Source organism: Natrix helvetica (genome assembly GCF_964273705.1).
Source record: "Natrix helvetica genome assembly, chromosome: 1".
Lineage (NCBI taxonomy): Eukaryota > Metazoa > Chordata > Lepidosauria > Squamata > Natricidae > Natrix > Natrix helvetica.
Window position 1 is genome coordinate 30,169,640 of NC_138548.1, and position 15,829 is coordinate 30,185,468.

The following is a 15,829-nucleotide window of genomic DNA, read 5'->3' on the forward strand; positions in this document are numbered from 1 at the left end:
TTAAACTTACAAATTCAAGAATATTTTGTACAGTTTAAACTCATATATCCAATGCATCTGGAGGACATCTAATTTGATAGAAAAAGACTGTGGTTGCTCAATGTAAAAAGCAAAATACTTTTCAGTATGTATATCGTCAGAGGTACTTCTAAATTTTTGTTTCTTCAAAACATTTTCTGAAGGCCAGCAATGTAAAGAAATGATGTTCAGCAACTTACTTAAGGTTGAGAAATGTGACAGTAAAATCAACAATACCCACAAGAAAGATTTTAATTTACAAGTAATCTATTTGGCACAGGGTATGTTTGATTGCCTAAGAGTTATATATTATGCAACGTCTCTAATAGTACACTCACAGAAAAACTTTAGACATTTTAAATAATAGATAAATGATCATTTAATAGTTTGTTTTACCTCAAAGAGAAGCTTTGAACTGATGTAAAATACTTGGGCAATATATTTTTTCCTAGTACAAAACTGAATAGAAAAATTAGAAAAGTAAAGTTCTATATATAACAGGTGCTGGAGCTTTGGAATTCCAGATGTAATAATCTGATGAAAGTACCTCACGAGCTAAAATTCAAAGAAATTGAGAAAGTAAGTTCTTAGATTGATTATATCCTAATGTACAAAATACATGTATTTTTTTTAATTTAAAAAGCAATGCTTTCATAAGACATAAGACAAAGGGACAGAATATTCTAACATGTTTCATTAAAAACTCAAATTTTCAGACCAACAAACAGACATAAATCTTTGGAAGTTAAATGCCTTTGCTTCAAGTTAAATTGCCAAAGATGTAATATGCTCACCTGTACTGATCTTTGCTTTGCCTGATGAAAAGACTTGGATGGAATGTTGGTCTGTGTAACATCCAGTAAGTGTGAAATCCAAGATTTTAAAATAAAGCTAAAGACAATCAAGCAAAAAAAACACTGAGTAAGAGATGCAGTGACTCTAATTTCTGATTCTGAAAATGAGATCTCTTGAAAAGATTCTTAGGAACTTCCATCCTCTGAGCACACAGATACCATTTTCCACTGACTGCAAAGCCAGTTAGCTGAGATCTTGTTGTCCCCATTTTTCTCTTAAATATCGCAACTTACTTTGACATATGCAGTATTTCCAGTACAAACAGCATCTACTGGCTGATCCCGATTTGTTGGACCAAAAGCAACACTCCCAGTAAGAGAAATTTCCATTGATTTGGGAAATTTTTGCCCTTTAGAGTAAAAAAAAAAAGAGAGAGGTTGAAATATTTCACAGGGACTATTTAATATTTATATGGCATTTCTTCTACAGGATAAACTATGTAGGATAACAAATATGTTGCTCCTTTATAAAACAGAGGTGGGGGAAAGTCGACAACAAAAGCAGTGTGTGGAGAAGGATCATTTTACCATTCAGAATACATCTTCTCACAATGTACTTCAGTGTAATTTTTGGTCGGATTCACTTTTGGTATTGGAAGTCTAACTCAGAAAAAGCAGGAAAGTGTGCAAGATATAGCAGAATAAAAAAGCCAAAACAATTCTGGCTTTCAAGGATGTTAATGGAAAAGGTAGACAGCTGCCAAAATAGCCAAGAAAAAAAAATCCAGGTGCCATTAAGGTTTTTGAAGAATTCTAAATAGCAAATTTTCAGAAATGTATAATAGAATTCCCAATTTTTGGTAGCTTTCAAAGCCTTCTAAGTTTGCACAGTTGAAATTTTGGACAAAAATAAGCCTGCTAAACCTTATAGGGTTTTTCTTTTTGGTATTGATCCGATCTCCATGGGCCAAAATATTTGGCCTGTCAACTGAAGATACGACAACACTGCCATGTATTCCGTGATTATGAAGCCTCGCCAAAGTACACCTTTAGCTGCAAATAAAAGGTTGCTCAATGCCTTTTAATCTCATCTGCTACTTTGGAAAAAAAATTCTGGAAAGATGGTAAGGCTCTATAAAAAGCAACTTAATTTCCTTCCAGGGGGAGAAGACAAGTAAAGGCCTAAGTGAAAGAATCTATCTTTGGAATTCTCTGGTTTATCAGAGAATCTGTAGGATACTTTTAGAAACATGGGAAGCTGCTGTATATTTTCAATACAGAGCTTCCAGCAGCCTTTGGGTAGGAATTTTCCCCACTTTACTTGGGACTGTCAGGAATTAAATGATAAAGCACAACACAAAATAAATTTCTTCGTCCATTAGTAAACAAAGCAGCCTGCAGATGTTTCCAAACAAAGTTGAGCCTTTCCTTGGATCAGATAAGGCCAAATATATTTAACTTACCTATGAGCCAAATCAGCAAGCTTTTCTCTTTTGATACCTCAAGTTGGCCGTAGCTGAGTTTGTATTCCAAGTGAGTAATAGGACCTCTAAGAATCGAGAGCAAAGCATCATTACTTGTTGCAGAAAGGGACTCTACATGACTTTATTATTTAATAAAGCAATTTTGAGTAATTTCTGAACAACAAAGAAAACACCACATCCCTTTTCTAAGAATTATATCTGACACGAATCAACAACTTATACCAGTTATTCCCACTCTTGGTGCCCTGCAGATATATGGATTTCAACTTCCAGAATTCTCAGCAATGGACATGTTTTTTTGGGTAACTGTGGGACGTAAAAACCTTGATATTCCAGTAGAGGGCTTACTTATTCCAACGGTCGTGGGGAGGGGTGGGTGCGAGGATAGACGAAAATCCTGTAGTCGGTTGGGAGACCGTGGCCGTTGGACACGCCCGGTCACTTGCACCAACCCCCACACTCTAGGTGGCCAGGAACTACAGAGCCAGGGCCTGAGGCTGATGTTATGCAACGCGAGGTCCGTTGTTAATAAGGCCCCCCTCATTAATGATCTGATTTCGGAGGGGGAGCCGGACCTCGCAGGGATAACGGAGACCTGGTTGGGCCACGAGGGGGGCTTACCCCTCGTGGAAATGTGCCCACCGGGCTACCGTGCATTCCATCCTAATAAAGGCCGTTATCTGTGTTCAGTCATGTGTCCTTCATCTTCCTCTAGTGGTGCTCTGATGCTTCATCTCTCAGAGATCCACTGAAAACCAGAAGGCTTCACAGGCAGGAAAATACCACAAGGTGTAATCTGATCCCAGACTCCAGTCACCCTGTGACTCCAAAAGGAAACTAAGGCCTGAGTAGATAAATAGTCAGAAACCTCCCCAAGCATCCTCTAAAAACCCAATAGACTATACCAGGTGTCTGGCAGACCAATATAATAATAATAATGATGATAATAATGATGATAATAATGATGATAATAATGATGATAATAATGATGATAATAATGATGATAATAATAATAATAATAATAATAATAATAATAATAATAATTATTATTATTATTATTTATTTGTTAGCCGCACCCTCTCCCGAAGGACTCGGGGCGGCGTACAATAAAAAACATATAAAATACAAATATGGACAATACGTACACAAAATAGACATATACGTGGAGGAGGTAGACAGATGGATGGAAACAATTAAAATCACAGTTTAAAATCCCCTAAATAAAATCACAAAATTAAAAAACCCGTCAGGAGCGATATCATCAAACTATGGTTGAGCCAGGCCAGCTACTTGGAATAGGTGGGTCTTGAGCTTTACACGGAAGGCGCGGAGGTCAGAGGTAATCCTAATATCCGGGGGGAGGTCATTCCACAGGGCTGGGCCCGCCACAGAGAAGGCTCTGCTCCTAGGCGCCGCCCCCCGGCACTGTCTGGTGGACGGCACCTGGAGAAGTCCCTCTCTGTGTGAGCGAATTGGTCGCAGGGATGTATGGGGCAGAATACAATCCCGCAGGTATCTAGGTCCTGAGCCATGGAGCGCTTTAAAGATCGTTATCAAGACCTTGAAACGCACCCGATAGACCACAGGAAGCCAGTGCAGCTCACGCAGGAGAGGTGTCACATGGGAGTACCTTGTACTCCCCATAATTACCCGCGCGGCCGCATTCTGGACCAACTGCAGTCTCCGAGTGCATTTCAAGGGAAGCCCCATGTAGAGAGCGTTACAGTAGTCCAGGCGACTACTGGTCGGTTCCTACCTTCTTGAAGTAGTACACTCAACTACGTTGGCCAAATTATTTTTCTATAAATGGAGATTTTTCAAATATTCTCCAAACAACAAAAGAAGTATTTGTTTTGAGGGAGGGACGGATTATTCTTACCTATTAAAAAAGGGAATATAAGCTTTGCAGTATTCAAAAGTATTTTTCATACTTTCATGAAGTTTCAAGTGAATTGTGAACTTCCACTGTGATTCTTCTTCTTTCAATTGATAAAATCCCAAAATAGGTGGAACAGGTACCTGGTTGGGGATGTAGAGATAAATAGCTGAATTTGTTATATTTCTAAATTAAAATCATTTAATGTATTCTATAAATTGATGGTTTCCATTTTTAGTATGTTGTAAAGCTACCCGTAGGCTTCTTTTGGAAGTATGTGATAAGGGTGCACATTCTAAAATAAAATAAAATAAATTAAAATAGGATGACAGCTTCCAGATGTCAGATATAAACTCTGTGATTGCTAAACAGTAAGATAATTAGGCCGAGAGTGCTTAATTCTAATGGAAAATAGGAATTAACAACTCATTTGCAAGCTAGATTCTCTAAACCACTGATCAGCAGGGTGCTGGAAATATTTCTAGGATGAAGGCCAAAAGCTCTCCTAACACCATACAAAGCATGTAATGAGCTGGAGGGCCATTGCTAACTTGAAAATTCCTTTCAGAATCACATAGTTGAGAAGGGATCATGTCATGTTGAGAAGCCAAGCTATTGCCAAGGAAGATACTGGGGCTGCCTTGTTTTTCAGAGAGGAAAATTAGGTAAAAATCAACTCACATGTTAAAACATTACTCATTAAAAGTTCTTTTTTTCATAATAAATTTAGATGGGCAATGTTACTTCAATATGCTTAATGAGTGTAGCTAAAGTGTCCTATCAACTGTTTTTTTTTCCCCTAGTTTGATATTAGAAGCCTTTGATAAACATTTGATATTGTTGTTCCTGCTTGGTTTATTACAAATCTTGAAAACTTACCTGGGAAGTGTAAAAGCAGAGATTAAAAAGATCTGAAGGCGGTATCAGAGGGAATTTGTAAGGTCCACTGAAAGCTGAGTCATCCATTGCATCAACACTACTGGAGGTCAGAATAGCAGAATCAAGGGATGTTACACAGGGGTGGACCAAAATATCTTGGAGAGGAGAACCATTGGCAGGGAGGTTCAAACCAACAGTCACATTGGGAGCAGTGCCTTCTATATCACACTTCAAACACAAAAACGTAGGAGAATAGGAAATTATTGGTGAACAGCCTAATTTAATACACTTCCTACAATAAATCGTGTACTACCTTGTGGAAAGAGAAAAATGCAACTTTTTTCTTGCTTAGAGTAAGGAGTGGAGAAACATCTTTTCTGTAGCTAAATGAATCTTTTTAGTTTTCAAATCAGAACTGAATTTTTAAATTATTTTCTTACAAAATATAAGCACAGCAAAGAACTGAGGTTTAAAGTAAATTCATTACAACCCTCAATTTTATAAATGTTGCCTTATACAAACTATGGTGATTTATTCAACAACAATAATGTACTCTGATTAGCAACAGCCTTCAAAATATCAAGCAAGAGTTCTGTTTTTGCCAACGTCTATAGATTCTTTTAATAGAAATTGATGGTAAATGATTTATAGACTCCAACATGCATATTATGGCATAGGATTATAGTTCTTCTTTATTATAACATTTTAGCCTTTTTGTAAAAGTATTGATTTAGTAAATTATTATTATCTACTGCATATGTAAATAGATAACATCTAAATATATCTTCCAACCTGGACTTCATCATTTACACTGTAAATTACTAAATTTCTTATCCAGAAGTTAAAGGTTCAAATCTCTATTGAGTTGTCAAATACTCTCAAATTACAATCTAATTTTTTAAGTATAACACACAATGAAAAAAGTAGCACTTATTTTGCAGTATGCAGAGATTGGATTACATTGTCAGTGCTTCTACTCCAATCAAACACTATATCAATGCATTTTTAAAATTAACCATAATTGGACTTCCAAATGTACACAGGCAAATCAGATTTAGAGCAGTTTACCCTTTTTGCTTTTTATTTCTTCCAACTCTTCCATGTCGATTATAGGAGTATATAATATGTCAGAAATGGGTTACTGATACTCAATTTGACCAATTCATAAGGCTATTTTGAGTGTGTGTGTGTGTGTGTATGTGTGTGTGTACTGCATTTGAAAAATTGTATACTGAAATATATACATTTGGTAAATCAATAAAAATCAATGTAAAATTGTTAAAAATTTTAGCAGCTTGTGCTGTTACCAGCAAGATCATAATTGTAAAGTGAGATTTTCATTCTGTTTTAATTTACCAGAATGAACCGAGTCTACCACCACCCCCATCCCCCAGTATCTTTCCTTTGGCATGCTGAAGCATTAAAAATATTAAGTTCAGCTTCTCTACACACCAAGATGAGCTGAACTGTTGCTTTTCCAGATGCATCCATGTGTCAAATAGGTTATAGAGATTTGCAATAGGAATCATCTCACCTTGCATGTTATAGTTCCATAAACTTGCCACATGTCTGCGACATCCCTTTGGTCATACTGGACAGATTTGACTTTTTCAATGATACAGATATTAACTTGAGGCTTTCCCTTGTATGTGTTGGTTCTCCAAGCTGGTGGTTTCTGAGTGTGACTACTTACAGCAACGTGACTGTTTTCCAATGAACCATTTAAATTTGCATCTAGTGGAGTGCCCAGAGGACAGGCCTGCATAACCAAACTTGGAAGTTGGGCAACTTTGGCACTCCTCTCTGCTTCACTCTTCTGATTAGAGTTCATAAAAGCCAGGAGACCTGACAAGAAGTCAAAAGCCTGAGAGATTCCACTGATACTGAAGAGAGGTGGCCGTGGCATAAGGGACTGTTCAACTAAAGGGAGGCCAACATAAATCAATCCACTCTTCCGGAAAGCTACCACAGGCCAGAGATCCTTCCTTTCCACCTGCAGTGTATAGACTGAGGTCTTGTTGATTCTGGAACAGCCATCTCTACACTCCACAAAGTGTTGACCTTCATCTATCAGCCTCAATTCCAAAAGTAATGCTTTAAGGAAAGGACCGTCTTCTGGTATTGGCACATAATTTGGCCCATTGAAAAACTGTGCTCGCTTTTCAACTGTGGGGTAACGTCTGCAATATGGAAATAGAAGTACAGCAGAAATATTAGCATTCTCTACTGTCATCTTGCTTGCACAAATCTGGAATCAGATACAAAAGATCACATCAATCTGTTATTATTCCACATATATAAAACTTGAAATACATCAGGTTGATGCTGGAGCTAATTTGCTAAAATCCTATCCAAATCATAAACGGGCTCCAGCATATTTTCAGGTTAAAAAGTAAGCATTTTATGCAGTGACACAATAAACTTTTTTTGCATCTTTTATGTTTTTATATTCATGTATTCAGCTCTCATTTCACTTGAACAAGCACTCATACCCCAAATGTATCTCCATTAGTGATTGCAGAGATGCCTTATCTTAACTGAGGAACCCAGAGACTTGACTCTTCATAGTTCTGTTACCAACAAGATATGCTAATCATAAAGACACAATGCTTGCATTATTTGCCAGCCTAACTATCTGAGAAACAATGTTTTGTATTTCTCTGTTCAGAATAGTTGACTATCATTGGCTCCATTGATATCTCTCCTTAATGATTAGCCCTATAGTTAATTATTTCATTATTCAGTGTGAAGGAAATATCAAACACTTGTAATATCACCAGGGGAGCAGAAAAATGTATTTTTTAATAAATGGATTTAACTACTATGTTGTACAATAATTATTTCTAAAAGACTTCTTTGTCAGAATCAAGAATCCCCCCCCCCCAAATTAATCTAATTCCAAAATGTCAAGTTGACAGTGTAACTTTAAAGTATATAGAAGGAATGAACAAAAGGGAATAATTGGTAATATGTTGAGTTGGTATTTGAACTTGGCATGGTGGAAGATGTCTATTTGTTATTTCTAATTCCCAGTTTGACTGAAGGATGCCTGAAGTGTTCCTGAGTCCACACTGCAGAGTACAATTACTGCTATACCTAAACAATCACCATCACAGTTTGTGTACAGATTTTTCAGAAACAGTATATGGTCTTTATGTTTTCATTTCAACTCTTGCAGCATTCACATGAAAGAACTAAAGGCTTATGGGTGGCAGAGTATATTCTTGTTTAGATATAAACAAGTTTTTCCATTCTGTAGTGGTATGAATGTTTCCTTTTTATTTAAACTTTTTTTTTTCAAAGCTTATGTTTCTGATTCTCTTTACTGCCATCTAGTGGCAGTTAATTAACTGCCAGTTAATTAACTGCCAGTTAATTAATAACCAGTTATTTGCAGCTTGGATATGAAACTTATTCTGGCCTTCTCTCTAGTCTTTGTTATAGGAGAGGAGAGCAATTATTGGGTTAAGGCTGAACAACTCATTTGTTATGGAAATCCATAGTCTCCACTCATCTCTAGTACAAGCTGCAAGTAGGCCTGCAATATCATAATATTTCTACAGAGATAATGACTCATACAGAAAGGATTTAAGATTTTATGCTTATGTAACCAGAATTAACCATAAATTTAATTCTGGTTACAATTCACAATCCTCCACTTCACTTCTCCAATAAAGTTTAAGAGCCATTGCTCTTTATAAATAACAATGGGCTAGACAGACCAAAGATCTAAGGTTTCCTCTGTTCCCAATGTTAATTTCTATGCTTTCAAAAAATCATAGGCGCTGTAGATTAATAATGTACAGACACTTCTGTGAGAGATTCCAGTCTTTTGGAATTACAGCTATCAGTGAGCCTTGGAAAGAATGAAAAAAGCTCTAAAACAAGCTTAAACTTATATATCAGAAATGGCATTTCCTCCAATGTCCTCCTAGCTCAGGAGTGTCAAACTGGCGGCCCACAGGCTGGATGCGTCATGCACAGGCCACGCCCACCTCAGCTCCACAAAGGGAAAAAACATTGCGATATGTCATGTGACAACATGAAGCTGTGAGTTTGACATCCATGTCCCAACGTATATGATAAAAATGTCAGCATATAATTGCCTGGGGTGGTTCTATAACAGAGAATACTGCATTCTATTGAGACCTCTTCAGAGTTTTTATTTTATATTGGAAACTCATAGTAAATTTGGATTGTACAAGGTTACGAAGGAAAGAAGTTGTAAAATGGCTGTTTGTCCACTTTAACCTACACTTGTATATTCTGAGAGCATCTCTATATGTGGTAGCAGCCACTTCATTCTCATTACTTGCTTGATGCCAAAGCTAGGGATATCAAAAACTGAGACTGTCTGCATGCAAACATATGCTCTGCTAAATTATAGATTCTCTCCCAAAGACTGCAGGATGCTCACTATCCCTTAGCTCAATTCACGCGAGTTTTGCTTTAAAGTATAGACAGAAAATGATAGAAAAATCAACATAAGGTGCCAATATTTGCAGTAAAAGAAATGTATGTTATACAGACTTGGACCAGACAAATATACCATATTACCTGGAAAACAACACAATGCTTTGTGCCTCTTGCTCATGACTGATGAGCCATAGTCCTCTCAGAGCCATCACTGATAATTAGCAGACTGGAAGATCAATTTGTCCATGATACCTTTACTGCCAAGAAACGTCCAATTCTGGGCATTGCTTGATGCGGCTCATAAATTCTTCCTTCTCATTTCCAATGGTGCAACTTGCTTCTGCATGGGAGGATTGGATTCTCTCATTCTCCACCAGACTCCCTTTCCAGAAACACACCATCAGGGCACTTAATTAGGACCCACTTCTTTCGTTAATTACACTCCACACAAAAATCTAGGGGAGAGAGATTAGGGAATCTTAAATGTATTGGAGTCTTTCAAAAGGAAACAAGGCCCCCTCCGCCCAAATCAGACCCAGGTCATTCTATGCGTGGCATTACACCCCAACAAACACCCCAGTTTTGTAGGTCAGCAGTTCCTTCTACAGGGCTTCCCAATTTGAAAAGCCCAGTTCTAGAAAGAGGATCCCCACCTAACCTGGCCCTTATAACGGGGCAGAGCCTCCAAATTAGGAAGAAGCCCAGCTTCCATGTACAGTAGTGTATTATTCCACTGAGAGGCTTCTCTCCAAGCGGGAAAGGCAGATTTTCTTGCAGCACACAAAGCCTCTTCCCTAGTCAGTGTCTCCCCTCCTTCTTATAGGAGAAAGTCTCCTAAGCCAAGGAGCTGCACTGTGTCCCTACATTTTTAAGGCATTCGTGCTAAATTAGAGTCCTTGCTCCGAAAACGCCTTTCCCTCATATAACAGGAAATCGCTCCTTTAAACCCCCTGAGACAACAGGCCTCAACGGCGCTGAGCAGAGCCCCCTTTTACAGAGTGCGCGGCCTCCTCCCGCTGTAACTCGGTCTCCCCTCAACCAGGAGGGCTTCCGCCACCCGTCCTTCCTCTGGGTGACGGTTTGAGGAGGCCTTCGGTCCCAGCGCCGACCTCTTCGCCGGGTCTACCCCCACTCCCCGAAATAAGCGGAGAGTGGCCGTACCGGAGAGCCGAGGAGACGATAGCGGTGGTGGCAGCGACAGCAGCAGCAGCTGACTGAGGCGCCTGGGCGGAGCCACCTTGCAGGCCTCACCGCGACTGCGAGCCGAGCAGCACCGGTGGCCTCTTGGGGGGGCCTATGGTTGGTTTCCGAAGGAGGAGGAGTTGGAAGTTGCCGCTGCCGCTGGAGCGGCGAACGCGGGAGCTCGAGCAACCTCGCTGCGGGGAGAGACAATGGAGGAGGCCTGGGCTGGGCGCCGGGTGGCCGGCCTGAGGGGACGGGTTCGCGAGAGAGACAGCGACGGGAGCGCCCTGGCTGCGGTCACACCCGAGCTCTTCGAGGTAAATATTGGCGGGGGATGAGGCGCCCGCCCTCCTTTTCTTTTCCTGATGCGGGAACAGGAGAGATGCCCGAGGCCGCCCAAGAGATAAGCCGGCGGCCCTCGCAGATGGCGGGTGTGAGGGATTGCCTCCGGAGGAGGGCGGCAGCCGGTAAGTCGCGTGTGGGAGAAAAGTTGACACGGGAGAGCTAAATCCTGTACCGGCGTGGGTGTGTGTATACGGACCTCCCCCCCCCCTTCAATAGTGAGGGTGCCTCTGGCTCACACCTCCCCGCCTATGTAATGGCTCTTTCTGCGGGCTGCTGGCGATGCCCGGGCATGGAAGCCTCGGGGGTGGGCGTGGGGGGAGTTGGTGGGGCGAGGGGTTCGGGAGGGGAAAGGAAAAGGGGAGAGATGTGCCTTTGCTGGAAAAGGAGGGGAAAGTGCCTTTGGCAAGGGTAAGAATGGACCATCTCGGGGGTTGGAAGGCTGCAGGGCGAGAGAGAGAGAGAGAGAGAGAGAGAGAATGATGTTGTGTGAATTGAAGCTGATGAAAGAGAATCGGTGGAAACAGAAGAGGCAGGACGAGACCTAAGAGAACCACCCGGTCCAGGCTGGAGGGACGGAGCCACGGAGGTCGCCGAAGTCAGGCTGGAAAACCCCGAGCGGCTGCGGCGTGGGAAAACCGGCGATCGATTTCCACCGACCCACAAATTTACCCCGGACGGCGAATCGGCGAAGGCCGCAGAGCTCATTCCAGCAGCCACCGGAGATCAATGGATGCTTGACTGGAGACCGGAAGAGAAGGCGGAAGCCCAGCCAGGCCGCCATCAGATTCCCGAGGATGGTTGAGCGAAGAGGCAGAACTGAGATGACCGGTACAATGGGCAGAAAGAGAGGGCGACGTCGACGGGAGCCTCTCGGAGCCGAAGAGGCCCGGAGGAAAGAAAGAAAGAAGCAAGCGTGGCGGAAGGAGAAGATGAGGGATAAAGAACGTGGAAAGTTGCAACCGGAGGAGTCTTTGGAGAAACGGAGCTTGGTTCCCTCGAAGAAGGGGGCATCCGCAGGGGTGCATTGCTTGAGATTGAGCCAGCGGTTGAGGGTCGTTGGGAGGCGAGAGAATCGAGAGCCAGATGTTTAGGAAGTGTTGGCTGTGGAAGATCGGTGGGGGAAAAGAGGAGGAGAGAAAACCCCCTAGAAAACAGTTTTTTTGGGGGGGGCACAAGAAAAATGAAGATTGGAGAGGGGAGTGTGGGAGGAAAAAGGAGTGTATTGAGTAGGAAGAGGTGAAGGTGGACCCCCCTCCCCCAGACCATGAGAGGTGGAGGAGAGAAGTAGTCATCTGCAGAAAGAGGAAAGGAAAGGGAGTAGGAGGAAGGAAAAAAAGTTGGAGAGGATAGAGATTGAAGGGGGTGGAGGTAGTAGAAGACCTCTGAGGGAGAGAGAGGACAGGATGATAGGCAGTCACTAACCATTGCCCAGGTGAAAATGGAGCAAATGAAAAAAATGTGGGCAGTCACTTAAACTGCTGCCCAGAAAAGGAGCAAATGGCAGGGTAGGAAAGTAATGAGAAGGATGGAATTGTGGAAGAGTGGGAGGTAATAGGAGCTACTGGAGGTTCTTAATGCTTAAAAGTTCCCCAGTGTGATTGGAGTGAAGAGATGTCTGAAGAAGACCATCAGGATAGTGATAATCAGAGAGAGGTAATTGCAGGCAATGGGGCAAACTGTTCCAAGGGTGAGGGATTGGGAAATTTGAGACCAGTCCCCTCTTCCAGTCTCCTGATCACACTTAAGAATTAGCTGGATTGCTGGGGAACTAGTCCTAGTTCATGCTATCAAATGCTAGGTGTGCCTTTAATAAGACAATTGTGACATGACAGAATATACGGCATGTATTACTTGACCCTGGATGAGTGAGGATGAAGTGTCCTTGCCTGAGACTTCTTGGGTTTCAGTAGAGTCCTCACTCCTTTAGGGGTGTAACAAAAGGTACCTGGAGATGTAAACATTCTATGCAGGAGTTCTCCTCCCCTAAATTATTTTAGATATTTTGATACTTTGGGTATTTTTGTTCACTGTATTATATGTTGATTGTAAACCACTTAGAGTTTGATTATTGTAGCATAAAAGCATTTGGAATAAATAAATTGTTTCTCAACTTGTCATACAACTGTTCAAGGCAAGATTATTTTGTAAACAATGATTTGCAATAAAATTCGGAATGGGAATGAATTTGGAAAAAGATTTATAAGTTGTACAGTAGAATGGGGGATGGATGAAAAGATACTTTAACAGTAATCCTGTTTTTAATAAACTGCCTATAATGTTTCTCCCTGCAAAACTCAATTTTGTTTACAATTGGTATTCTTAAGAGAGGAAAAGCTTGCACAGTAATATTGATAATTAAATATTCACCCTCCATCAGCTATTCTGATTCTGTGACAGCATTCTAGCAATCCACAGCTATGGCATTTTGAACTGAGAATCATTCATTAAAATCATAGCTACTAAGGGAGTAACAGATCAATATTTAAATTAAAGGTGTTATCGGCTCCTATAAAAGAAATGGAGTGAGGGTCAGAATGATGTTAGTATGGTATATAAATGGTATATATATATATAAGGAAGGAGGAATGCCCTGGAAAATGAAGCCTCAATTGAAAATGAATCTACAATCTTTGCTCATGCTGAAACAAGTCAAAATGCATCTCCAGAATATTTTTTAATAAAATATAATTGTTCCTTCATTGAAAAGTCACAATCTACCCTCCTGCTGCATCTAATTTACTGGAAATTAAGTTACATTGAATTCATTGGATGAATTCATGTAATACCTTATTTTTTTTTAGCATGACACAGGACTTCTTTGTTTTAGTAGTATTATGTGTGAACCAGCCACATTATTCAAAAAGGCATAGTTAAAATAACCCTCTCTTAATAATAAAACCTAATTATTATATACAGGACTGCTGGAAGTATTTCAGGATGACACAGTAAAATCTAAAGAATCAATATTCCAGAAGAAGTAGCCAAGAATTGATAATAGAGAATTCATAAAATCTAGCAAGCCATATAGCCGTGTTTTAAAACCTGTTGAAATGGCCAGCCCTTTTTTTTTAAACCCACCACCACCACCACACTGCATTAAAAGTGAATTAAGATTGGTCGTCATAACATTGTTTTATGGAACACATGTACTACTTTTTAAAGATTTCAAGTGGGAAAGTCCTTTTCCTAGTCTTCTTTCTCACTAAGATTTCCAATGTTTATTTGTAAATTCAGAATGCAGATGGCAGACGTTTCAATTTGTCAGATCTATACTGGTGAGAGATCTTTGTGGAAATCTAGAAATACCAGTTAGTACAGTACTGTTTCATTTTGTGTAAGTAAACCTTCAAAAAAAAAGTTTACATATTACAAAATTCCAATTAAGAGGCCACCAAAACATCAATAACTTCTGCCATACTATCTTTGTCCAGAAATGAGACAGTTGGAGAAAGGTATTGTATCTAGTGTTGAATTAATTAGCTTGTTCTCTAGCTTCAAACATTTCAATGTAATAGATTCCCATATCACTTCTGGTAGAATACTTTGGAAGTTCAAGTTCAACAACTTCCCAGATTAGAGGAAAAGAATGTAACTTTACTGGTTTTCACTTTACAAGTCAATTTACATGAGTTAAGTAAAAGACAGCCTTTGCTCTCTGAACAAGAGATCAAATGTTCAGTGGTGTTTTAGAATACCTAAATGTGATCAATCTCAAAGTACTTTTGATTTGGAAAAGCTTGTTTTTCTTAGTGTTTTTTTAAAGGCCTGAACCTCCCTATAAATTAGATTTTAATGTTAGATTTAAAAAATAAACAAAAACTCTGCTTGTCCTTTTTTCTGAAATGAAATTAGTACCCGTGTTGTAATATTTTTTATTTAAACATGTTAATTAATAGCTATCATTAAAGTGTTCTATCAATAGGTCTGTATAACTATTGCATTCTGTATACTTAAATTTTAAATTTGGAATTAAATTAAAAAAATCAAAAATACAAGATAGCTTTTCCCAAAGACCTACAGTTCAGAAATGTCAATTAGAACATGAGAGTGACATGAGAGGGTTTGGGATTAGTAAATGTGCAAAATGGGAGTGGTGAGATGAAAACCACAACGGTGGAAGAACTGGTAGTGTATTTTAGAAAAATGTTGAAAAAAATGAGTCACGAATATAGCCTTGATGAATTGGCTTCTTGAAAGCTTACCTCTGGTAATTTTTGGAAAATGTGGATGCTGGAACATGTGTACTTATGCTATACTATAGTCAAATGTATTCTTGTGAAATTATAAGGCAACCGTTTTAAATGCGAAAAAGGACATTATGGAATGTGAAATTGCCTTATATTCAGGCAGACTATCCTTGTATGAGTAGGTCCCTGAAATATGAGGTGGAGTGTTTTTCTGACTGCTGCTGAGATCCTTGTAATAGGATAAATTCAGGATTTTAAAAAAGACACCTTCCATTGCCCAATCCAAAATCCTTTTGAGCTGTTCTGTGGGAAAAGCCCTCTATAGGACATGTTAGCCTTAGGGAATGACACTGCTGAATGAATTAGTAGTAGAGTAGACTGAACTTTGTTATTGACAGTTCCTGAAGGGTAATTGGCAATTGCTACTTTCGTTTGCTAATTACACAAACTTTAAATGAAACATTTTATCATTTTCAAAATGTTTAGTTTTTAGATTAAATGCACCTATCATTGTGCATTTGTGCATTGTGCACAAGTGCCATTGGTCTTATTACATAATTGCAGAAAATGTTTTTTGAGTAGTTTTTTAGTGAGATGTGAACAAGATGTAGACTACATTTCCAACTGTGGCACCTTGTAAAAGACTCT

General features: G+C 39.7%; 2 protein-coding genes across 9 annotated transcripts in view; one reads left to right on the forward strand and one right to left on the reverse strand.

Moving 5' to 3' along the window:
• Window positions 1–254: 254 nt before the first annotated feature.
• On the reverse strand, window positions 255–11,789 carry AP5M1 (adaptor related protein complex 5 subunit mu 1). 5 transcript variants are annotated; one of them, XM_081938505.1, is made up of 9 exons: window positions 11,664–11,789; window positions 9,609–9,922; window positions 6,586–7,231; window positions 5,052–5,279; window positions 4,176–4,315; window positions 2,276–2,361; window positions 1,107–1,222; window positions 813–909; window positions 255–573 (listed from the first exon to the last, which is right to left on the reverse strand). In XM_081938505.1, exons 2-9 carry the CDS (start codon window positions 9,674–9,676, stop codon window positions 491–493), a joined length of 1,464 nt encoding a protein of 487 aa, XP_081794631.1. In that variant the 5' UTR covers window positions 9,677–9,922; window positions 11,664–11,789; the 3' UTR covers window positions 255–490. The 5 variants fall into 5 exon arrangements, with proteins under 5 accessions (XP_081794631.1, XP_081794628.1, XP_081794629.1 ...); XM_081938502.1 differs by lacking the exon at window positions 11,664–11,789 and adding an exon at window positions 10,629–10,749; XM_081938503.1 differs by lacking the exon at window positions 11,664–11,789 and adding an exon at window positions 10,332–10,584.
• EXOC5 (exocyst complex component 5) overlaps window positions 10,826–15,829 on the forward strand; it is a 28,867-nt gene continuing 23,863 nt past the window's right edge. The window contains exon 1 of one of the 4 annotated variants that reach the window (XM_081938469.1): window positions 10,826–10,966. In XM_081938469.1, the coding sequence (XP_081794595.1) occupies window positions 10,859–10,966 (108 nt within the window). In that variant the 5' untranslated portion in view covers window positions 10,826–10,858. The other 3 variants (XM_081938471.1, XM_081938468.1, XM_081938470.1) reach the window with 3 other exon arrangements.

Excerpts from the sequence above, each read along its gene's own strand:
- AP5M1 (XM_081938505.1), bottom strand. The coding sequence starts at position 9,676 with ATGGCTCTGAGAGGACTATGGCTCATCAGTCATGAGCAAGAGGCACAA. Across the intron at positions 7,232-9,608 it reads AGCATTGTGTTGTTTTCCAG|ACGTTACCCCACAGTTGAAA; the intron begins GTAATATGGTAT and ends TCCATATTGCAG. Across the intron at positions 4,316-5,051 it reads TCTGCTTTTACACTTCCCAG|GTACCTGTTCCACCTATTTT; the intron begins GTAAGTTTTCAA and ends ATCCCCAACCAG.